This window comes from Panthera pardus, unplaced genomic scaffold, assembly GCF_024362965.1.
Source record: "Panthera pardus isolate Hobbes unplaced genomic scaffold, ASM2436296v1 HiC_scaffold_12, whole genome shotgun sequence".
NCBI lineage: Eukaryota > Metazoa > Chordata > Mammalia > Carnivora > Felidae > Panthera > Panthera pardus.
The window spans coordinates 103358483-103382101 of NW_026526677.1; the positions used below are offsets into that span (position 1 = coordinate 103358483).

Here is a 23619-nt window from a genome sequence, read left to right on the forward strand (position 1 = left end):
AGTGCAATTTAGTCAGACTTTTAGTTATGAGGTGACGCCACTTCGTTTGCACAACTCCAGAGGGCAGTAGTCACATAGACTCTGATGGCCGCTGCAGCCCTTGAAAGTGAATATTCAACGAAAAAAGATCAAGATGGGTTCGTCCGGTATTCCAGCTCGCTAAGTGTCTCAGGTAAGCGTTTTGAAGTTGAGAAAGGTTCATTTAGGACTGATTTTTAAGTAAAAACACTTCATTTCGTCCAGCGAAAAACAGGCGGGAAGAGACAAGCTATTTGAAAATAGCTAGGGAGGGAAACGCGTCTCCCCTGGTTTGCCAGCTACGGGACACCGTGGAAGTTCCTCGCTAGGACAGTCGCGGTGCCTGCTGGGAGTTGTAGTGCGGCTTCGCCTTCCCAGCGGCGGTCTGAGCCTCGCGAGACTCAGTTTCCCGGCAGGCCGCGCGCCAACGCCGCCGGCGGCGGGACTGGGACTGCCGCGCTGGCCACGGGAGAGTGACCCCGTCAGCGTTGGTTCCCGTCGTGGCGATGGCTTCGTTCGTGACGGAGGTTCTGGCACACTCGGGGAGGCTGGAGAAGGAGGATCTGGGCACTCGGATCAGCCGCCTGACCCGGCGGGTGGAGGAGATTAAGGTGAAGGAAGGCCCGGCACCCGGGGACCGACTGAAAAGGAACCCGGCTCTGTTTGTGGAGGGACCGGGAAAGGAATGGGGGCTGAGGGCAGACAGAGTGGGTGTGAGCAGAGTCAGGTGGGGAGGCTGAGTGAGAAGAATGCGAAGTGGGAAGGCTGGAAGTATTTGGATTGAGGAGAGGGCTCGGAGGCGAGCCCGGACAGGGGCTGGGGACCAGGGAGGGGGGGGGGGGAGGCTTGAAGGGGAGAAGGAGACGGTGGCTGGGGAGTGGGGTTAGGTTGGGGAGGGTTGGGGTGGGGTCGGGGTGGGGTCGGGGGATTTGGAGGAAGACTGAGGAGACCAGCAGGAGAGGTGGGACTGCAAGCCCCGAGGTGTCTAGGGAGGGAGCTTGTGAGAGGGATAGAAATGCAGGCAGGACCCCCAAGGCATTTCCTCCACCCACTCCTTTTTGTACGATTTGTTGATGAATAAAATAGCTTTGGGAGAATGGTACCTTTCTCCTCTCTGAAATTTTTGTTGTTCAAATCTGTCAACATGTTTATTAAACTCTGTTCTTCACCCCCAAGTGCTTTGAGGCTGTCCTGAGTGTTACAAAACTTGTAAAGAGCACTTTAGTGGACCCTGCTGTCTTGAGATTGATACACACACAAAAAGCACGTAGCCATTCACAGTTTTCACTTGGTATTGCTGTCCTTACCTTGCCAGTATTCACCCACATCTCTGTTGGATTCATTTAAAATTATGTGCACCCGCATGAAGTCTGAATTTAAGGGAGCAAGTTTGGCACCTTATCACACAGGCACAAGAAGTAGGTCTTCCTAACAACCCTTGATGTTATGAAACTAGTTTCCTGAAATCAGTAAGCATTCAGGTTACTGGCATCTCTTCTTTTACAGGGCTGTAGCGTTTTTCACCACTTTTTATATGGTGGAAAGACTATTAAGCTACCTTAGCACGGCATTCAAGGCTCCTGCCGTTCTGGATCTAACTCTCCTTTCACCAGGTTTCCTTTACCAACTTGAATCCTCAGCCAACTGACAATTACTTTCTGTGCTCCAAGCAGACCCAATATTTTTCTTGGTTCCCAATTTTGTTTACGTTGTCATTTCTCCATCTTTGCTTGTAGTATTCTACCCATTTTTTATGTTCCATCTCAAATGCAATTTTCTGCATGAAAAATATCCCCATTTTGCTCCAGCAGAAGTGACCTCTTTCTCATTTGTGTTTCTGGAGGACATTAACTTTGTTCCTTAATTACATTTTTGTATTCTGGTTACATAAGTGTATAGTATTTTTCCTATTTAAAAATAAGTTATTTTTAAGCAGGCATAATTTACCCTGGTATCTTCCAAAGCATTCAGTGCAAAGTATTCAGTAATTTGTTTATTGATGAAACTCAAATTAAGTTAGACTTCTAAGATCAGGCCTTAAAGTTTTATAAGCAAGAATATAGAAGTTCATAAATTGAAGTATACAGATTGTGAATTTAATTTGTCTATTTGCTTTTCTGTTGACTGTATGATTAAAATTGCTGGCTATAGTCTGAGCTAATCTAGTTCACTATGAAAACTGGCTCCCCCTTTTGTTTTTTAGCATTTGTACAGCTTTTGGGCACTGGCGGAATTTGGTGATTTTTGTCTTCTTCGATCTAATAATGTTATAGGATCCTTAAGGGTGAGAGAAATGTGATTTTCTTTTCTTTTTTTTCTTTTTTCTTTTTTTAATTTAATTTTTTATTTTTAAAAATTTACATCCAAATTAGTTAGCATCTAGTGCAACAATGATTTCAGGAGTAGATTCCTTAATGTCCCTTACCCATTTAGCCCATCCCCCCTCCCACAATCCCTTCCGTAACCCTCAGTTTGTTCTCCATATTTATGAGTCTCTTCTCTTTTGTTCCCCTCCCTGTTTTTATATTATTTTTGTTTCCCTTCCCTTATGTTCATCTGTTTTGTCTATTAAAGTCCTCATATGAGTGAAGTCATATGATTTTTGTCTGACTAATTTCACTTAGCATAATACCTTCCAGTTTCATCTACATAGTTGCAAATGGCAAGATTTCATTCTTTTTGATTGCCGAGTAATACTCCATTGTATGTATATACCACATCTTCTTTATCTACTCCTCCATCCATGGACATTTGGGCTCTTTCCATACTTTGGCTGTTGTGGATAGTGCTGCTATAAACATGGGGGTGCCTGTGTCCCTTCGAAACAGCACACTTGTATCCCATGGATAAATGCCTAGTAGTGCAATTGCTGGGTCATAAGGTAGTTCTGTTTTTAGTTTTTTGAGGAACCTCCATCCTGTTTTCCAGAGTGGCTGTACCGGTTTGCATTCCCACCAGCAGTGTAAAAGAGATCCTCTTTCTCTGCATCCTCACCAACATCTGTTGTTGCCTGAGTTGTTCATGTTAGCCATACTGACAGGTGTGAGGTGGTATCTCATTGTGGTTTTGGTTTGTATTTCCCTGATGATGACTGATGTTGAGCATGTTTTCATGTGTCAGTTGGCCATCTGGATGTCTTCTTTGGAGAAGTGTCTATTCATGTCTTTTGCCCATTTCTTCACTGGATGATTTGTTTTTTGGGTGTTGAGTTTGATAAGTTCTTTATAGATTTTGGATACTAATCCTTTATCTGATATGTTGTTTGCAAATATCTTCTCCCATTCTGTCGGTTGCCTTTTAGTTTTGCTGATTGTTTCCTTTGCTGTACAGAAGCGTTTTATTTTGATGAGGTCCCAATAGTTCATTTTTGCTTTTGTTTCCCTTGCCTCCGGAGATGTGTTGAGTAAGAAGTTGCTGCCGCCAAGATCAAAGAGGTTTTTGCCTGCTTTCTCCTCGAGGATTTTGATGGCTTCCTGTCTTACATTGAGATCTTTCATCCATTCTGAGTTTATTTTTGTGTATAGTGTAAGAAAGTGGTCCAGGTTCATTCTTCTGCCTGTCACTGTCCAGTTTTCCCAGCACGACTTGCTGAAGAGACTATCTTTATTCCACTGGATATTCTTTCCTGCTTTGTCAAAGATTAGTTGGCCATATGTTTGTGGGTCAATTTCTGGGTTCTCTATTCTGTTCCATTGATCTGAGTGTCTGTTCTTGTGCCAGTACCATACTGTCTTGATGATTACAGCTTTGTAGTATAGCTTGAAGTCCGGGATTGTGATGCCTCCTGCTTTGGTTTTCTTTTTCAAGATCGTTTGGCTATTTGGGGTCTTTTCTGTTTCCATACAAATTTTAGGATTATTGTTCTAGCTCTGTGAAGAGAAATGTGTTTTTCAAAGAAACCCATTGGCTGGGAGGAAAAGTGTGGGTAACTGGCAAGAAGGCTCCAACATGAACGATTCCTTATGGAAGATGAGCTGTATATTTTTAATAGAGTTCTCGACTCATCTCAGTGTAATTCTTCTGTCTTATTTTATAGGGTGAGGTGTGCACCATGATCAGCAAGAAGTATAGTGAATTCCTGCCTAGCATGCAAAGTGCACAGGACCTGGTTACCCAAGTGGATAAGCTGTCTGAGGACATTGACTTGCTGAAATCTAGGATAGAGAGTGAGGTAAGAATGGTTTGTTATATTGGTTAGGTTTGTAGGCTGGTAGTTCAGCTTCCTGATTCCTAAGACAATTCAGTTCTGTGTATAAGTTTTCAAGACCTCACTTTTCTTATTGGTAAATGGAAGTGGCATTAAATAATTTTAGGGTAACTGCCAATTTTAAAATAGAAATATTGTCCAAAACTATAATTTAAATGATTTTCATAGTAAAAATTTAAAGCTATAATAATAATATCTTGCATTCGAATAGCACTTTACAAATTAAAAAAATAATCTCAGAATTTTATTGTCTTCAGAATAAAATAAAAACAGATAAAGCTTAGAACTGGGTCATTTGGCCTTTTCTCTTATCTCCTCTTAGTTTAAAATGTTTCTGTCTCTCTTTTTTTTAATTAAAAAAATTTTTTTATTTAATTTTAGAGAGAGAGTGCATGCACGCGTGGGCGGGGGAGAGGGGCAGAAGGAGAGGGAGAAAGAGAATCCCAAGCAGGCTCCACACTCAGCGTGGAGCCCAACATGGGGCTCAGTCCCATGACCCACACAGTGCAATGACCCTCACTCAGGTCACAATTGTGACCTGAGCTGAAGTCAAGAGTCTGATGGTCATCCGACTGAGCTACCCAGGCTTGATTTGCCAATTACAAGCACTGTGGTTCCTGTCATAAAGCCACTCTCTGGATGCAGAGAGAATCCTTGCCCATCTTGTACTGTATCACTGTGTAGGGCCAGTGCTTGCTGTGTTTCTTCTGGATGCTGGTGGGTTTAGAAATGCTTATCACGTTTGCCGGAGTGCTGCCATCACAAAAAGAAGTCAGCCAGTCTGCAAACAAAAATAGCCACTTTATAATTTTAAGAACATTTTTTCACCTATGTTATTTCACCAGAATTTTTTCCCTGTATTTTACTTTTAGGAAACATAGTCATTTGAGGGAAGGAAAGTTGACCTTAGAGGTTTAAACAGGTGTAGTCTTCGAGGCCTTCTGCATCTATTGCCAAATTCTTGGGCAGGGCTCACTGATACCCCAAATAAAGTTGGTGAAGCATTTTCAGGGTCCTCAAGGAAAGATACCCAAGTCTTTTCTCTATGTGATAATTACTAAAGAAGGAAAATGAGCAGAAGCATTTTTCAAAAGTTCTGTAGAAAATTTTATTCACAAATGGGGAAACTGCAGGTTACCTGGAAAATTGATCTCCAGTTCATCGACCATGATGATTAGAGGTTTTAATAAACATAAATCTGTTACTTTACAACTCTGTCACAGTTCAAATCATATTTTCAAGGTGTATTTATAATTAGTTGATTGTTTGATCAGCGAGTCAGTGGTGCAGTCTTAGATTGTACTATTAGACATACAGTGTCTGGAACAAGAGGGTCATGGCCTGTCTGTACCTTTTGCTGGCCAGATTATGGTTGGTGAAATTTATTCATTTCTGGTTGTTATATTTTGAAAGGTGCCTGGTCTGAATGAGAAGGTCCATGCCTAAACATTGTATCATTGGAACAGTGAAAGAAACTAAGGACATTTAGCCTTAGTAAGATTCAAATTTATGGCTGGAGAAGCGGAATTAGGTTGAACAGGTAGATATTAATAGAGATTTATTTAGCCATTTGGTATATTTATTGAGCCATCTGCTAGGTGTGAAATACTGTGGTAGCTGCTGAACAAGACAATTTTTTATTTCACAATGCGAATCTCATGCTTAATGTAGATGACTAAAGTAGTATGATACACATTAAGTAGAAATAATTCAATCAGAGAGGGAAAATACAGCTCAGCTTGGCTTCTTGTAGGAAATAGTATCAGACCAAAACCTGAAGTGCTTGGTAGTTAGACAAAGAGGAAGGAGTGTTTCAGATGGACGTAGGAGATAGCATTGCAGAAGCATAGATGTAATGAGAGATGTTGCTTTTGGAGAGCTGTGGCAATTCCACGTGACTCGTGTCTAGAGAGTGTGGTGGAAAGGGACACAAGATGAGACTAGAAAGGTAAGCAGGGACCTTGTATATCAGGTTAAGCGGTTTGGAAATTATCTTGATGGCCCTGTGGAAGCCATGCCTCCATGGCTTTTCAGCAGAGTAGTGACATTGGATTTGAATTTTAGAAATCCCATTCTGCTGGCAATTTGAAGAAAGGACTTGAGGAAAACGAGACCGAGAAATGAGAAGGCAGTTAAAGCATAAGGAGGCAGTTAAACTAATCAGGGAAGAAAGGACAGTGGCCAGCTCTGAAGTCAGTGGCAGTGAGAATAGAGGAGAGGATGAGAATGAATCCTAGTGCCGTTTAACAGGTAGGATCTTTGGGACATTAGGTGGGGAGTGAAAGATGGAGGGGTCAAGGATAGTGAAGAACCAGGTCATTGATGTGCCATTCACTGCAGTAGAGGTTCTAGAGGAGTGGGTTTTTGTGGGGAGCCTTTGGGATATCCCAACGGAGCTGCACAGTTGGAGTGTATTAAAACAAAGGCTAGACTTCGAAAAGAAACGAAAAGAGAGAGACAGACAGACCTTGAAATGCAGTTGCTCAAATGGCTCTTTCATTGCAGTAGTTTAGGCTAGCAGGCTGATCCTATACAGTCAAGAACTTTGAGGTGGTCTCAGATTTTAATCTACACACAAGTTAGCTAGTTAGCCTGCCACGATTTCATGGATGCTGTTAGAAGACATGAGACTCCTTGGATGGCAGATGGATAGTGTATTACTCAGAGCAGTGGGCCGGTTGAGCATTTTGTTCAGAGGTTAAGAGCAAAGAGAGGGCACGGAGGAGGCACATGTGTTTTCCTGACTCAGACTTGGAAATGGTGCACGTCACTTCTGCTTCGATTTCAGTAGTGAGATCTTAGACACATGGTCACACTCCACTGAGAGAAGCTAGAACGTATAGTCTCATTGGGTAGCCACGTGCTCCTACTGTGAGAGAATGGGAAAATGGATTTGCATGTCACCCGTCCATATACATGTTTGAAGGTTAGGAAAATGATATGGACTTGAGATAGTAGTCCTTAGAGATTGAAGCCATGGGAATGGATGAGATTGCCCAGAGAGAGTGTATAGAGCACGGTTTCTCAACCTCAGCCCAGTTGATACTTGGAGCTGGATAGTTGTTTGTTGTGGTGGGCTATCCTGTGCATTGTGGGGTATTGAGCAGTATCCCCTGCCTCTACTCACTAGATGCCAGTAGAATTCCTTCATTTGTTACAACCCAAAATGTCTCCAGATATTGTCAAATGTCCTCGAAGGGGAGTGGGGCAAAAAAAATAAAAATAAAAAAAAGATTATTTTTTGAGAACCACTGGTTCAGAGTAGGATGAGGGCCAGGGAGAAAGGAATATCAATATGTTTGAAGTAGTCAGAGGGAAAATGAAGTGATCCAAAGAAAATGAATGGCCAGAGAACTAGGAGGAAAGTCAGTGGAGAATAATTTCAGAGAATTAAGAGAAAGAAGTTAACTGTACTGATAGATAGTTAAATGCTGATGATGTATGCTTTGGATTTAGCCACAAGGAGTTGATTGGTGTTTTGGACACTGTTTTGCAGTAGTTTTGATGGAAACCAGATCTCAGCGAGTTACAGAATGAACGATAGGTGAGAAACTAGACTGTGAGTATGGCTCACTTTTGAAAGAAGCTTGGTTTTATGAGAGGGAGGAGACAAATAAGGTAGCTACTGAGAAATATACGTGGTTGCTGAGGTAGAGGAAATTTTTTCTCAAAGAGGGGGGAAATTTCAGCATGTTTAAACCTGAAGGAAGGAGCCTTGCTCTAGTGGGTATTCAATCAGTGTATATTTTATAAACGAAGAATGAATTAGGAAGAGGTAAAGGTACAGAAGAGAGGAAATAATTAATAGTGCAAAGTCCCTGAAAAGGCAGGACAGGATGGGAGGTGGATTCCGATTTAACATAAAGTCCTTCTAATAGAGCTATCAGCTGTGGAATGAGTTGTCACTTGGCAACGGGGATACCGCTCTAGTCATCCAGGTAGATGAGCTCTCTGATGAAAAATACTGCTTAACTTAAGGATAGATGGTGACCTGAGCGTATTATGTTGCCGGGAATAGGTATTGCTGCAGAGGGTAATGGTTTGGACTAAGTGGATGCTTAAGATCTCTTCCTCATACATTCTGTGTTTTTTTTTATTCCGCTCTTAACCAGCATTTAAATTTCAACATGAATTATGTTCGCCTACGAAAGCTTATGAATTAGCTACAAACGTCTTGTTTCTTAGATACCGTATAGCCTGAAAGTACTTTTCTTTGATGTGGATTAGGTCCGCCGGGATCTTCATGTGTCAACTGCTGAATTTACAGATTTGAAGCAACAGTTGGAAAGAGACTCGGTAGTTCTGAATTTGCTTAAACAGCTGCAAGAGGTCAGTAAAACTCAACTCAAACTTCAGTGTTTCAGGGGCGAGAAAATTATTTGTTTTCAGTTGGTCTCATTTTTAAATGTGTATCCCCTGGTTCTAAGGGTTTTTTTTTTTTTTTCAGATTTTAAAAACAAAAGCAGACAGACTTGAAATAATAGGATGTATAAAATGAAATACCTAATAACCATGCTTATCTTTTCAGTTTTCTTCTGCTATTGAAGAATATAACTGCGCATTAACAGAGAAGAAGTATGTTACTGCTGCTCGGTGTGTGGAAGAGGTATTAAACTCTTTCTCCACAGTATAAGCAATTAGTACTCTTCTTGTTTTCAGTAAATTTTGTGTTCTGTGTGTTCCTTGTCATTATACAAATAGATTCTAATTGCCCTGAGTCCAGATGGAATGTCTAACGATGATTCCATTTCACTGCCAGGCACAGAAATGCTTGAAGTTACTAAAATCCAGAAAATGCTTTGATTTAAAAATGTTGAAATCTCTCAGCATGGAGCTCACAATACAGAAACAGAACATACTCTATCACCTTGGAGAAGAGTGGCAGAAGCTGATTGTATGGAAGTTCCCGCCATCAAAAGGTGCTGCTGACCTCAGGTGGACTGCTTTGCTTAATCTGCCTGAACCAGTTTGGCCTCTGAATATATTCTAAATATTTTATTTTGGTGGATGAGGAGGTTTCATTTATCATTATTCCGAGTCTGCACTGAATTCTCATATCAAGCAGAATGCTGGTTAGGACTCACTCCTCTGGATTCCTGAAGTGTCCTCATTTTACTTCCCTTACATCCTTCTCTCTGTCCCCATCATGAGGAAGGAGCACAGAAGAGGAGGATGATTGGGTGGGTGGGATTCACGTGATGATGGTGTGGTAGAGGAGGTCCCAGCGGTTTAAAACCCCACGGAGTTTCCACTGCATTGTAGGTACACCCATTCCCGGCAGCCCTGCTCCCAACAGTTTACCTTGACTAGAAAGCTTTGAAAGGCTGTTCTACCATTTTCTCTCTTGGTGAGGAAAGAAGACAGGGGGTCAGTGGGACAGGGGTCTGGCTTAATTTTTTTCAGTCCTTGGGGAAAAAATAGTGGCAAAATTATGCGATAGGGGATGCTTTATAAGATGAAGAAATGGGATTACTTGGCTCTGGCTTTGATTTATGTTGTTTGGCTCTCAGTCTCTCTGCTCACTTGTAGGTGTGAGCCTTCTTGGAAGTCTTGTTTACACAAAGTAAAACCTCGGAGAGTAGATGTAAGCGACATGCCATTACCCCTAGTATGTTTTTCTAGTATTGAATCTTGAAAATTTTAGTTTGTTTCAGGGGAAAGGTCACAGTCTCTCCCATCCCCTGGCCCATATCCACGTGGGGGCCTCCAAATTCACTGTATATGTATGTGTGTACATAGACATACACACAAACATACACATATGTATTTTATGCAAACAAAATATTTCATATTTTGAAGGAAGTAATCTAGAAAATTTTGGATTCTATTTCCGAGCAGAATGTAAAATTAAGAGAAGATAGCAGGCGTGTTAATACTTTGTTATAATACAACCTTCTTGTTAAACTTGTTAGGCTGTTCTCTATACTCGGTAAGAAAGAACATTAAAGAAGATACCTTGAGACCAGGACCTCACTTTTCATTCCTTACCTTCACTCCATTCATATTTAATAAGCATTTATTAGGCACATCATGTTGCTTTTGCACTTAGTTTGATTTTTTGAATTTCCCAAAAACAGTCATTTTCTGTTTTAAAGTGATGCCAAGGACATGTATGTCATAATTAAAATTTGGTCACAGGGGCGCCTGGGTGGCTCAGTCGGTTAAGCGTCCAAAGTCGGCTCAGGTCATGATCTCACGGTTCATGAGTTCCAGCCCCACATCAGGCTCTTTGCTGACAGCATGGAGCCTGGAGCCTGCTTTGGATTCTGTGTCCCCTCTCTCTCTGCCCCTCCCCTGCTCATGCTCTGTCTCTCTCTCTCTCTCAAAAATAAACATTAAAAAAATAAAATAAAATTTGGTTACATTAGAAGTGTATTATAATAAAACCGCATATTGAGGAATCTCAGTAGTGAATGAGCTCTGAGGAACAGAAGTGGGAATGTATTGTATTGCTGAGATAGCTGATGTTTTTCCCCTTTCTCTTAGATACCAGCAACTTGGAATCTTGCCTACAAACAGAACTTCATTTATGCATTGAACAATCTCAGAAAGAAGAGAAGACCCCTGGGCCACCAATCAGTTCGGTGCTCTTGGCATTTTCTATTCTTGGGGAGCTACAAATGAAGCTTAAATCATTTGGTAAAACATACTACTTTGTTTCATTTACATGAAATCTTAGAAGGTTCAGTGTTTAAGGAATAGCAAAGAAGTCTAGAGAAGAAGTCTAGAGAAGTCTGTTCTCTAGATAATATTGATGATAGATGTAGGGTTTGGCCTCATGATTTATCAAATGGAATTCTCATAAATATAACCCTTTTTATTAAGGGGTTGGATCCTTTCTTGTCTTTCCTTTTTTCCTTGTTTTAAACTAGCTACTGCTATTTATTTTACTGGACTGTTTTGAATAATTTAAATAAAGACCTGTAGACAGTCTCTGGGAAACTTCAGTGGTAAAACCTGCCATGCATAATGAGTGGTGTGTGATTCACATTATATGTATTTTTATTGTTAGGTTCAAAGATTTTTTTTTTTTTTTTTTTTTTTTTTTTTTTGGGTGGTGTGGCATGCTTGCTTTTTAAAAGTTTCTTCCAGTGATTTCTGATGAACGTTCATAAAATTTTTCAGGTCAGATGCTGCTGAAGTATATCCTTAGGCCTCTGGCATCTTGCCCATCTCTTTATGCTGTGGTAGAAAGCCAGCCTAACATCATTAGTATTCGTTTTGAATCTGTGATGACTGACTTGGAACATCCATCACCTTCTGAAGTTTTTGCAAAGATCAGACTAGTACTGGAAGTGCTCCAGAAACACCTTCTAGGTATGTGTCCCCAAGGTAGTGCTCTCATATTTTTACGTTTGGGAAAAAGTCAATATTATTTTTAAAGTAAACAGTATTTTAAGGTAGATAAACATGCCCCCAAGTTGAATGTATAGAGGATTGGAGGTGAGTAGATTATGCCATAGGAGTAAAGTCATTACCTTCTTGTTTCCTGCTCTGCTTTACGATCATTTTCCTCCCCATATGGAAAGTAGGGTCACCAAGGGTTGTAATAGTTACTTAAATTCTGGGATATGCTTCTCTCACTAGACTTGTAGCATCACATATTGGGACTCTTGCTTTAATTATGGGCGAAGCAGAGATGAACCAAGTACTGCTTTACGTATTTCATTGGGAAGATCCCATTCATCTGGTAGAAACAAACTAGATTTAAGAAATAAAGTACATTCCATCTCAACCAGTTGGGTAGATCTTTATACATTCACGATCGAGATAGCCATTTTCTGTATTGCTCTGAATAATTATTTTTAGTTGTAATACTGTGAAAAATAACATGTTCTTCTGGTGTATTAATACTGTTGTTTTTTAGTTATTTGACTTCTTTATGCTGTTTTCAGTTGTCTGGCTGAATAGTCAAATCAAACAATCTTGATGTGGACAAAATAAAAAAAAATGCTGGTGTTGTTTGAATGCCTTCCTGGCAGTCCTTTAGTTTATTAATGTAAAATAATTTCTGTGTAAAGCAAGGAAGGAATTGGTTCTAGTTTTAACAGTAGCAGAGAAGAAGAAAAGTCTTAAGACTTGTATAAACTGCAGAAATCCAAGGTAGTTCTTTTGTTCCTTCACTTAGGGAGATAATACATAGCAATAAACAAAGTTGTAAACTAAGTATCGAAGGATTGGGAAGAACCAGAGATCTCTGATGCTTGAGTCTCCCCTCTCACACTCCCATCCATGGATCACATAGCCAGTCTGAGCACTGGTAGTGAGAGCGAGGTCACTTCCTCTTGATACATTCTGTTCTGTCTCTGGGAAACTCTTGAGTTTTATGGAGTTTTTGTTTGTTTTTTAAAAATCATATCTTCTATGTCTATGGTAAATACTACTGGCAAAGCCTCCATTTTGCAGATTAAATCTTTAAGGTAGTCGTTTAACAAATTTGTTCAAAATACATTGCTCTGTAATGTCTGCTTCATGGATGCCATTTCTACTGTGTGGAATTACATATAACATGTCTAACTCCTGTTACACATGATGGACTTCTAAGTTCTTTACAGTAGCTGTTATTTCCCCTGTATCTTACCACCAGTATAAACATCCTTAGGTTTTTTGAATCACATAGTTTTAAGTTCCTATTTTCATTGCTCTTCTGTAAATGTATTCCATTTCTTCTATAGTCTTATTCAAAGTATGGTATTCAAAACAGAACAAAGTATTATAGGTATAGTGTGAAACACTTCAGAGTAGTTTGCCAGTACTCATGCTCTCATTCTCAGTTCCATGCTTCTATGAAGATAGCCTTTTTGTTTTTATTTCTTAATTTTTTTTTTAACGTTTATTTATTTTTGAGACAGAGAGAGACAGAGCATGAACGGGGGAGGGGCAGAGAGAGAGGGAGACACAGAATCGGAAGCAGGCTCCAGGCTCTGAGCCATCAGCCCAGAGCCTGACGCGGGGCTCGAACTCACGGACCGTGAGATCGTGACCTGAGCCGAAGTTGGACGCTTAACCGACTGAGCCACCCAGGCGCCCCATTTATTTCTTAATTTTTAAGAAATTAATTTTATTTAAATTCTAGTGAGCATACAGTGCAATATTAGTTTCAGGAGTAGAATTCACTGATTCATCCCTTACATATAACACCCAGTGCTCATCACAAGTGTCCTCCTTAGTACCCATCACCCGTCTAGCCCATCCCCCACCCTACTCCATCCATCAGCCCTCAGATTGTTCTCTATTTTTACTAGTCTCTTATGGTTTGTTTTCCCTCTCTTCCCACCCCCTACCATATGTTCATCTGTTTTGTTTCTTAAATTCCACATATGAGTGAAATCATATGATATTTATCTTTCTCTGACTGACTTATTTCACTTAGCATAATACACTGTAGCTCCATCCACATTGTTGCAGATGGCAAGATTTCATTCTTTTTGAATATTCTGAGTAATATTCCATTGTGTATGTGTATGTGTGTGCACATATTCCATTGTGTGTGTGTGTATATATATACATATACATGTATACATATACATATATGTATACACATACATGTGTATGTATATATATACACACACACATACATACATATATACATACATATATACACATACATACACACACACACCACGTCTTTATTTATCAATGGGTGGAAATCTGGGCTCTCTCCATAGTTTGACTGTTGCTGATAATGCTCCTATAAACATCAGGGTGTAGGTATCCCTTGAAATCTGTATTTTTGTATCCTTTGGGTAAATACCCAGGAGTGCAATTGCTGGATCTTAGGGTAGTTCTATTTTTAACTTTTTGAGGAACCTTCATACTGTTTTCCAGGGTGGCAACACCAGTTTGCATTCCCACCAACAGTGCAAGAGGGTTCCCCTTTCTGTGCATCCTTGCCAACATCTTTGTTTCCTGAGTTATGAATTTTAGCCATTCTGACAGATGTGAGGTGGTACCTCATCATGGTTTTGGTTTGTATTTCCCTGATGATGAGTGATGTTGAGCATCTTTTCATGTGTCTGTTAGCCATCTGGATGTCTTCTTTGGAGAAGTATCCATTCATGTCTTCTGCCCCTTTTTTCACTGGATTATTCGTTTTCTGGGTGTTGAGTTTGATAAGTTCCTTACAGATTTTAGATACTAACCCTTTATCTGATATGTCATTTGCAAATATCTTCTCCCATTCCATCGGTTGCCTTTTAGTTTTGTTGATTGTTTTCTTTGCTGTGCAGAAGCTTTTTATTTTGATGAGGTCCCAGTAGTTCATTTTTGCTTTTGTTTTCCTTGCCTTTGGTGATGTGTCTAGTAAGAAGTTGCTCAGCTGATTTCAGAGAGTTGTTGCTTGTTTTTTTCTCTAGGATTTCAATGCTTTCCTATCTTGTATTTAGGTCTTTTCATCCATTTTGAGTTTATTTTTGTGTATGCTGTAAGAAAGTGGTCCAGGTACATTCTTCTGCGTGTTGCTGTCCAGTTTTCCCAGCACCATTTGCTGAAGAGACTGTCTTTTTTCCATTGGATATTCTTTCCTGCTTTGTCAAAGATTAGTTGGCTATACTTTTGTGGGTCTATTTCTGGGGTTCTCTGTTCTGTTCCATTTATCAAAAAGAAAAAGGACCCAAATAAATAAAGTCATGAATGAAAGAGGACAGATCACAGTCAACACCACAGAAACACAAACCATAATAAGAGAATATTATGAGTAATTATGTGCCAACAAATCAGGCAATCCAGAAGAAATGGATAAATTCCTAGAAATATATAAATTACCAAAACTGAAACAGGAAGAAATAGAAAATTTGAACAGACCCATAACCAGTAAAGAAATTGAATCAGTACAAACAAGAATCCAGGGCCAGATGGCTTCCCAGGGGGGATTCTGCCAAACATTTAAAGAAGAGTTAATATCTGGGGTGCCTGGGTGGCTCAGTCGGTTGGGCGGCCGACTTCAGCTCAGGTCATGATCTCTCGGTCCGTGAGTTCGAGCCCCGCATCGGGCTCTGTGCTGACAGCTCAGAGCCTGGAGCCTGTTTCAGATTCTGTGTCTCCCTCTCTCTGACCCTCCCCTGTTCATGCTCTGTCTCTCCCTGTCTCAAAAATAAATAAAAACGTTAAAAAAAAAAAAATTTAAGAAGAGTTAATACCTATTCTTTTGAAGCTGTTCCAAAAAATAGAAATGGAAGGAAAACTTCCAGACTCATTTTGTGAGGCCAGCATTACCTTCAAAACCAAAGACCCCACTAAAAAGGAGAATTACAGACCAATTTCCCTGACCAACATGGATGCAAAAATTCTCAACAAGTTATTAGCAGATCAAATTCAACAATACCTTAAAAGAATTATTCACCATGATCAAGTGGGATTTATTTCAGGGCTATAGGGATGGTTCAATATCCTCAAATCAATCAGTGTGATACATCACATTAATAAAAGATAAAAGGGTGCCTGGGTGGCTCAGTCGGTTAAACGACCGACTTTGGCTCAGGTCATGATCTCACAGTTCGTGAGTTTGAGCCCCACGTCGGCCTCTGTGCTAACAGCTCACAGCCTGAAGTCTGCTTCGGATTCTGTGTCTCCCTCTCTCTCTGCCCCTTCCCCACTCATGCTGTGTCTCTCTCTGTCTCTCAAAAATGAATAAATGTTAAAAAAATATTTAAGTAAATAAAAGAAAGGATAAGAACTACATGATCCTCTTAATAGAAGCAGAAATAATTTTAAATATATGAAACTATTTGTGTATGTATTACCATATATTTGTGTATAAGGTTATTATAATGTTACTTATAATACTGAAATACTGGAAAGTAATGAAATCTTGAAGAATAGGGAAATTACAAAGTAAATTATATAGCTATGTAGTAGATCACTTTGCATAATTATGGTATGGTTTATTGTATTGAATTTTTTTAAAGTAATGATTGGTTTTAAAACTAATTGCTTCTAAAAAGCTAACAACAAGCATTCTATTAAAGGATTAAAAACTTTATTTCCATTAAAATCAGTTGTAAGTCAGGAATGCACGTTATCATTAATATTCTTTGGTATTGTTTTAGGGGTTGTAGCTAATGCAAAGAAGAGAAAATAAGTATGTATATTAGAAGAAATTATCTTTACATATAAATGATATAATCTCATACCTAGGAAACCAAAAGACTACTAAAACTTTAATAATTAATATGAAACTTAATAGTTGTATAGATACTAGTATGAAGATATAAAATTGATAATTTCTCTCTGTACTAGTAATAATCACTTGTAAATTAAATATAAAGAAATTTATAATGCTAACAAAATCTATAATATTTTTAAAGTTAAGCTTAATAAGAAAGGAGAGGACATATGTGAAGAGAACCATAAAATTTTCAAGATTATAAGACCTGAATAAAAGGGAGGCTATCTTGGATTAGAAGATAGCCTCATAAAATTGTCAGTTCATTCCAAATAATGTATAAATTTAATACATTTCCAGTCAAATACCCATTATATGTTTTCAAACTCAACAAACTCTAAAGCTTACATCAAAAATAGATTTGGGGGCGCCTGGGTGGCGCAGTTGATTAAGCGGCCGACTTCAGCTCAGGTCAAGATCTCATGGTTTGAGTTCGAGCCCCACGTTGGGCTCTGTGCTAACAGCTCAAAGCCTGGAACCTGCTTCAGATTCTGTGTCTCCCCCTCTCTCTCTGCCCTTCCCCTGCTCATGCTCTCTCTCTTTCTCTCTTTCTCTTTCTCAAAAATAAATAAACATTAAAAAAAAATTAAAAAATAAATAGATTTGGGGGCGCCTGGGTGGCTCAGTCGGTTAAGCATCTGACTTTGGCTCAGGTCACCGTCTCATGGTTTGTGAGTTTGAGCCCCACATCAAGGTACTCTCCTGTCAGCATGGAGCCTGCTTCGGATCCTCTGTCTCCCTCTCTCTGTATCTCCCCTGCTTGTGCACACTCTTTCTGTCTCTCTCTCTCTCAAAAAGAAATAAACATTAAAAAAAAAATAGTTTGGAGGATTGCCAATAAAGATTTAAAAGACATTAGTGGGAGAATTTTAAAATTAAAACTGTGTTCTTGGTACAAGGAAATCAGTGGAATAAAAAAGAGTCCAGAAGTAGAGCCAAGAATAAATGAGAACTTGCTGTTTGATCAAAGTCACGTTTCAGTTTTGTGGGACTATAGATAGTTCATTTAATAATGGTGCTAGCAAAATTGGCTATCTGTGCAGTAAAACGAAGTTAGATTCCTGCTTCATACTCCGCACAGATGTAAATTCCAGATGAATTAAAGCCCTTTATGAAAAAAACCAAAACCAATAAAAACGTTGGAAGAAAATTTAGGAGATGTGAATAGTCTGAGGACGCTCAGAATGCATAAAGGAAAGGATGGATGAATTTGACTACATACAAATGTTAAGTTCTGTGTGGTAAACAATACCATAAACAAAGTCAAAAGACAGTAGTGGGTTGGGGGAAAGTCCTTGCAATAGGTTTGGCAGACAAGGTGTTAGTATAAGGACTTTTTTCCAGAGAAAAAGAAAACATAATAATAGAAAAATAGGCAAAAAATATGAATAGGCAATTCATGGAAGAAAAAGTGCAATTTGATAATAAACATAAAAAAATGTGTTGCTTAATCTCCCTAGTGGGGGGACGGAAATCACACCACCAAGGTAGAACTTTCATCCGTGGGGCTGACATTAAAAGGTCTGTGTAAAACACTCTGACAAGAAAGTGGAAAAGTAGTCTCCTTCATTGCTTTTTGGAGTACTTTGTAAAATATTACGAAGCTCTATTATAGTATATGTATAGTAAAATCCAAAAAATGCAACCCCTGTATTTCAATTTTTAATTCTTTACGGAAGTGATATCAATCGGTTATATCTTTGTGTGTGTGAGTAGTATTATATACTTGCAGACTGGACTGTGCACCCATCGTTTGAAGAATGGTTGAGCCATACTATGGTGCATTATGTAGCCATGAAAAAGAAATGAAGGAGACCTAGATATGTTGACTTAAGAGATGGCCATGGTCTACTTTGAAGTCATAAAAAAGTTAAGTGTAAAATCTATGGCATGAATCCTTTTTTGTTGTTGTTGGCATGAACCCAATTTATAAAAAAGAAAGCAGTCCCTTATATGAGGATTGTGTTAGTTTGCTAACACAATGCCACAGGCTGTGTGGCTTGAACAACAGAAATTAATTTTCTCCCAGTTTTGGAGGCCAGAAGTTCCAAGATCAAGGTATTAGCAGATTTGGTTTCTCCTGAGCCCTGTCTCCCTACCTTGCAGACAGCCTCTTACCTGTCTGTCCTGTGTAAGTGTGCATCCTGGTGTTTCTTCTCTTCTTATAAGGCCACTAGTCATACTGGATGAGGACCCCTCCCTTATGACCTCATTTAACCTTAATTACCTCTTTAAGGCCAGACCCTATCTCCAAATCCAGTCACATTGGGGGTTAAGGCTTCAACATATGAATTATCAACGGGGAGAGTATACAGTTCTGTACAATTCAGTCCATTTCAAGTGTGTGTGTGTGCATTTGGCAATTCAGATGTGTGTGTGTGTGTGTGTGTGTTTGATTCATATATATGTGTGTGTATTTGGCAACTCATATATAAATATATGTAGTATGAATGTAAGGGAGGAAGAAGACAAACCAAACTTAATGTTGGTCACTTGGGTGTGGAGAGAGAAGCTTGTGGATATGGAGAGGGAAGATTTGGCTTTTTCTTTATAAACCTTGGTGGTTTGGGGCTTGTCATAATAAGCAAGTTTTGCTTTTGCCGTGATGATTTTCTAGAAAATGTCAACTACAGATTTCTACCAAGGAGCAGAAGCTCTGAACATACAAATAACTATAGAAGAAATTTGAAAGATTGTTAAAGACTTGCCACTAAAAAGGCTACCATCAGGCACAGAAAGTTTATGGCTAAAAATTCTGTGGATTCTTCAAATTATAGATAATGCCTGTGTTAATCAAGCCCTTTTGGTCAACAGAAAAAGATGATTATGTCCTACTTAATTTTTTAAAAGCCGGCATAAACGTAATACGAAAATGTACATTTTGTGATAGTTTACACGTAGAGAAAACACTATAAAATGATTTTACTTTTGGCTTATAAATGCAAACATTTACAAAATATAGTAAGTTAAAGCCAACAGTACTGTTAAAAAGGACACATTGTTTATTCTAGGAGTGCAAAGGTAGTTTAGCATAAGAAACCTATCAACCAGTTTATTATATCAGCATATTAAAAGGGATTATATCATTAGATATGGAAAACATTATGACAAAATTCAGTACCCTTTCCTAATAAAAAACTAAGTAAAATAAGAATAGAGTACTTTTTAATAGTGTGGTGAAATATTTATGATATTTGCTGAAAATGTCTCTTGTCTGTTTTATTATCTTCAAAAAAAAGCAGGTTCGTTTGTTTTGCTTTGTGTTAGTGAATTGCAGTTACCATTTATTGTGAAATTTGTGACGTATTTTCTCCAGTCTCTCTTTGTTTTCCCTTTACTGTTCCAATGATTCTATTGGCTTTTGCATCTTCACTTAATCCTGCATCGGTAGTATACCTTGTCCATAGTTATCTCCTTTAAACTTAGAGAAATAATTATGTCATAATTAAAATAGTTATTTTGACTTAATTGCCTTTTACAATTTATATAGGTATCATTGCAACTTGTGCTGTATGCATAAATATTCAGATAAACATTACGGTGTCACATTGGTGCATAGTCAACAAATAATTGGAATGGAATGAATCTGTTTACACCAAGTGGATTGGTCATGTGTGTGTGCGGTGCTGGAGGGGATCCGTGTGCCCGCCACAGACACAGCAATTGTGACAATAGCTGACGCGGCGCAATGGTTAAAGTGAAATGAAGTCTTAGCAAAACAATGAAGTTGTGTTTAATGGAAAACTACACTTTTTTTTTTAACTTTAAAATTTTTGTTCAAACAATGTTCAGAGGTCCCATGTCCCCTTCCACCATCTTCTCCGGTGTTAACATCTTGTATACCTGTAGTACAATATCAAAACCAGCAAATTGACTGTGGTCCGATTCACAGAGCTGACTCACATTTCACCGGTTTTACCTGTAGTCATTTGTATGTGTGTATAGTTCTGTGCAGTCTTACCACTTGTGGATCCACGTAGCCACCCCCACAATCAAGATACGGCACTGTGCTCTTGCCACAGGCTGCTCTGGGCGACCCCTTTATAATGACACACCCTTGCTTCCATTTTTAAGCTGAAATTGAAATCAATTAAAAAAAAAATTATTTCCTCAGTCACACCACCATTCAAGTGCTCAGCAGCAAAGTGTGGCTGGTGGCTATCATATTGGGCAGTACAGGCCTAGACTTTAGACATTGTAAGGTTCTCAAGGCTCTAAGATAATATGCTCACTTTCTTTTAAGGTTCTTATCCCCTAAGGTCTTCCTTGGTGAATCAGAACTAGGTTAAAAATAGCTGGTCTCTTTTCTGGTTCCTCTTCTCTCTACATCGGTTCCTGATTCTTCACTATTATTTAATTAATTAATAGTTTATTTTAAATACAACCCCATTAAAACCCCCACGATACACTTCAGAGAGGTATTGAGGTATTCTGTTTGCTAGGCCAGATATTACGCTGTAATGTAAGGCATTTGCTGATATTTTACTTAGGACAAACACGCAGATCCTAGGCAGAGATGACAGAGGATGTTTATTCATTATTAAGGGCCTGGGATTTTATTCTAAATGAGTTTCAACTTTGATACGCAGAACTTCTGAGTGCTTGTCATGTAATCAGATCAGTAGATTAGCAGTAGATGGTTACTGTATAATGTAGAGTACTGAATACTCCACTGTTGTGGAGTACAGGCAGTAATACGGTGCAGACTGTCCAGCTGAGCAGTGAAAGTAAAGTAATAATTGTATGCCATGCTGTGTCCCACGTAGGCAGTTGAGATGGCTGTAGGATTATCTGTGCTGTTTTCTTCCCCCTCATCCTAAAATGAAAGAATTCTAGAAAACGAGGGAACTTGAGAATAATCTGGACTGTGAGTGGCTTCTTGTTTAAAACTTTTTCTTATGATGCAGATTTACCTCTTGATACTGATCTAGAAAATGAAAAACCATCTGAGATCATATTGGCTGAGCTGCTCGGTGACATGATCTGGGAAGACTTGTCTGAGTGCCTCATTAAAAACTGTTTGGTTTATTCTATCCCAACTAATAGCAGCAAGTTACAGCAGTACGAGGAGGTAAGTACAGAGACGTCACACAAGGTTTTCAGAGACTGTAGGTGCCTGTCGGTGTCTTTCGTAATTCCTTAGAGACTTTTTGCTCTTCAGAGACATCTTTAAGGAAATTATAATAGGAGGTGGAAGCAGCTTTTCTTGTTACTTCATTTCTCTCCGGGGTTTCTACCTTTCGACTGGGAAGTGGGTTTTCTTTTTAGGTATATTTTCTTAGTGAGATACTTTTGAAAAACAATTGTTCTTTTATACTTGGATCAGCTCTAGTAGCTCTTATGTGACACTGTACCTTTTTGCTTCTTTTTAGTGTTTCCGTGAACACTAAAATAAGTGTATTTGTTTTAGAGATCTTTGCTCTTTTACTAAGTAGAGTAAGAAATTTATATTGAAGGTACTATTCTTAGTGAATTTAAGGCTGGAAAAATATATGATATATGTATACCTGCTAAGTGCTGGTCTGCTCTAAAACTTAAATGACCAGCCTGTCCTTGTTACTTTTTGTACATTGGATTTGAAATTTTAATATTGGAATGGAATATGTGTATATAATTCTTTTTTCCCCCATGTCTCTCTTTCTCAGATCATACAGTCCACTGAAGAATTTGAAAATGCCCTAAAGGAGATGAGGTTTTTGAAAGGAGATACTACTGATTTGCTGAAATATGCCCGTAACATCAATTCTCATTTTGCTAACAAGAAATGTCAGGATGTGATCGTGGCAGCTAGAAATCTAATGACCTCTGAAATTCACAACACTGTGAAGGTACTGGGGCTATCTTGTATTACATTGTATTTAGGAAGCCGCTCATTTTTGAGAGAAATTTGGCAGAGTGGAACAGAGCACGACAGTTGCTGAGCTCCCTGGGAGAAGTTACTCATCTTCTGACATTAGTTCTCATCTTTCAAGTGGTCCTGCTCTCTGCCCCTCTCATGGAATGCTGTGAGGCCCAAATAAGTAGTGCACCCGAAAGCATTGTATACATGGAAAAGCCCGTGTAGATTAATTACCTTTGTTGAAATCAGACAGTATATCAACCCATGTAGATTTTTCTTAACTTTATTACTTGAGATTTTAGTACACAATTTTGTGACACATGTAATTGGGCTTCATTATGTCCAGAGATTATACCCTGTTGTGAACATGTTGACTTCATCTGTGAGGCTACCAGCGGCCCTAGTTTTGAAGTCAAGATAATAAAACAAACAAGAAAGAATCTTTTTAGGGCATCGACAATTATCCGCAGTCAGTGGACTCTTTAATTTGCATAAAGGGGTAATTTACCCCTTTGACCTTAGATAATTTTGTGTATTTTCTTTTCTTTTTTTTTTTTCATATTTTACACATATAAAATAATATTTGGTAATTGGAAGGTATTACTTAGATTAAAGTAAAACGTAAATGAAAGTAGTCCTTTGATGGAAAATTCCTCAGCCAGTTTTCTCCTGTCACAGTGGTAGGGATTAGGCTCTCCCTCCCTCTGTTTCTCCTTTTACCATCCTCCCTTTTCCTTGGGGGTAGTCCACTCAGTGTGTCCACTGAGAAAAACAGTTAATTAGCCATTAGAGGTGCACAGATTTTAACACAGTTTGAGGTATTTTGGATTGTTAAGGAGCTGCAATTCACTCGGTCCCAGGAACTGTGCTGTGGGGTCTTATTTACTTTTTTACATAAATATCACTTGATTATGTAACTCCTGCCCCAAACCAAGTGGCTTCCCATCTCCTATAGAATGAGACCCTATAGTCTCACAGCCGCCTCCAAGATCATGCAGGGTTTGCCCTGACATTGCCTTCTCTCCCCGTCTCCTTGTGGCAGAGCCTTTGAATCTCTTGTTCCCTCTGCTGGGGACATTTTTTAAATCTTTTTTTTTTTTTTTTTTTATGTTTATTTTTGAGAGAAATAGAGAGAGAAGGAGACAGAAGCAGGCTCTAGGCTCTGAGCTGTCAGCACAGAGCCTGACGCGGGGCTAGAACTCACGGACTGCGAGATCACGACCTGAGCTTAACCGACTTATGATCACTTAACCGACTGAGCCACCCAGATACCCCTGGGAACATTTTTACCATAGATACCTACATGACTTGTTGCGTTTCCTGGCAAGTCTTATTAAAATTGTAACTTCTTCCTATTCCTTCACCCTTTCCTTCTTTATTTTTCTTCGTATT

The 23619-nt window shown here is 39.1% G+C and overlaps 1 protein-coding gene across 2 annotated transcripts; it reads left to right on the top strand.

The window, feature by feature from the left end:
* Nucleotides 1-420: 420 nt before the first annotated feature.
* ZW10 (zw10 kinetochore protein) lies at nucleotides 421-21289 on the top strand. Of its 2 annotated transcripts, XM_019469123.2 has the most exons (8): nucleotides 421-629; nucleotides 4055-4189; nucleotides 8453-8554; nucleotides 8754-8831; nucleotides 8985-9144; nucleotides 10712-10864; nucleotides 11351-11542; nucleotides 18121-21289. In XM_019469123.2, exons 1-8 carry the CDS (start codon nucleotides 525-527, stop codon nucleotides 18195-18197), a joined length of 1002 nt encoding a protein of 333 aa, XP_019324668.2. In that variant the 5' UTR covers nucleotides 421-524; the 3' UTR covers nucleotides 18198-21289. The 2 variants fall into 2 exon arrangements, with proteins under 2 accessions (XP_019324668.2, XP_019324669.2); XM_019469124.2 differs by lacking the exons at nucleotides 11351-11542; nucleotides 18121-21289 and having other exon boundaries at nucleotides 8985-9160; nucleotides 10712-10822.
* The last annotated feature ends 2330 nt before the right edge of the window (nucleotides 21290-23619 follow it).

What these genes read in the sequence shown, in the direction of transcription:
- ZW10 (XM_019469123.2), top strand. Translation starts at nt 525, where the DNA reads ATGGCTTCGTTCGTGACGGAGGTTCTGGCACACTCGGGGAGGCTGGAG. An exon ending in GGCGGGTGGAGGAGATTAAG is followed by an intron (nt 630 to 4,054) that starts GTGAAGGAAGGC and finishes CTTATTTTATAG; the next exon opens with GGTGAGGTGTGCACCATGAT. An exon ending in CTGCTCGGTGTGTGGAAGAG is followed by an intron (nt 8,832 to 8,984) that starts GTATTAAACTCT and finishes TTTCACTGCCAG; the next exon opens with GCACAGAAATGCTTGAAGTT.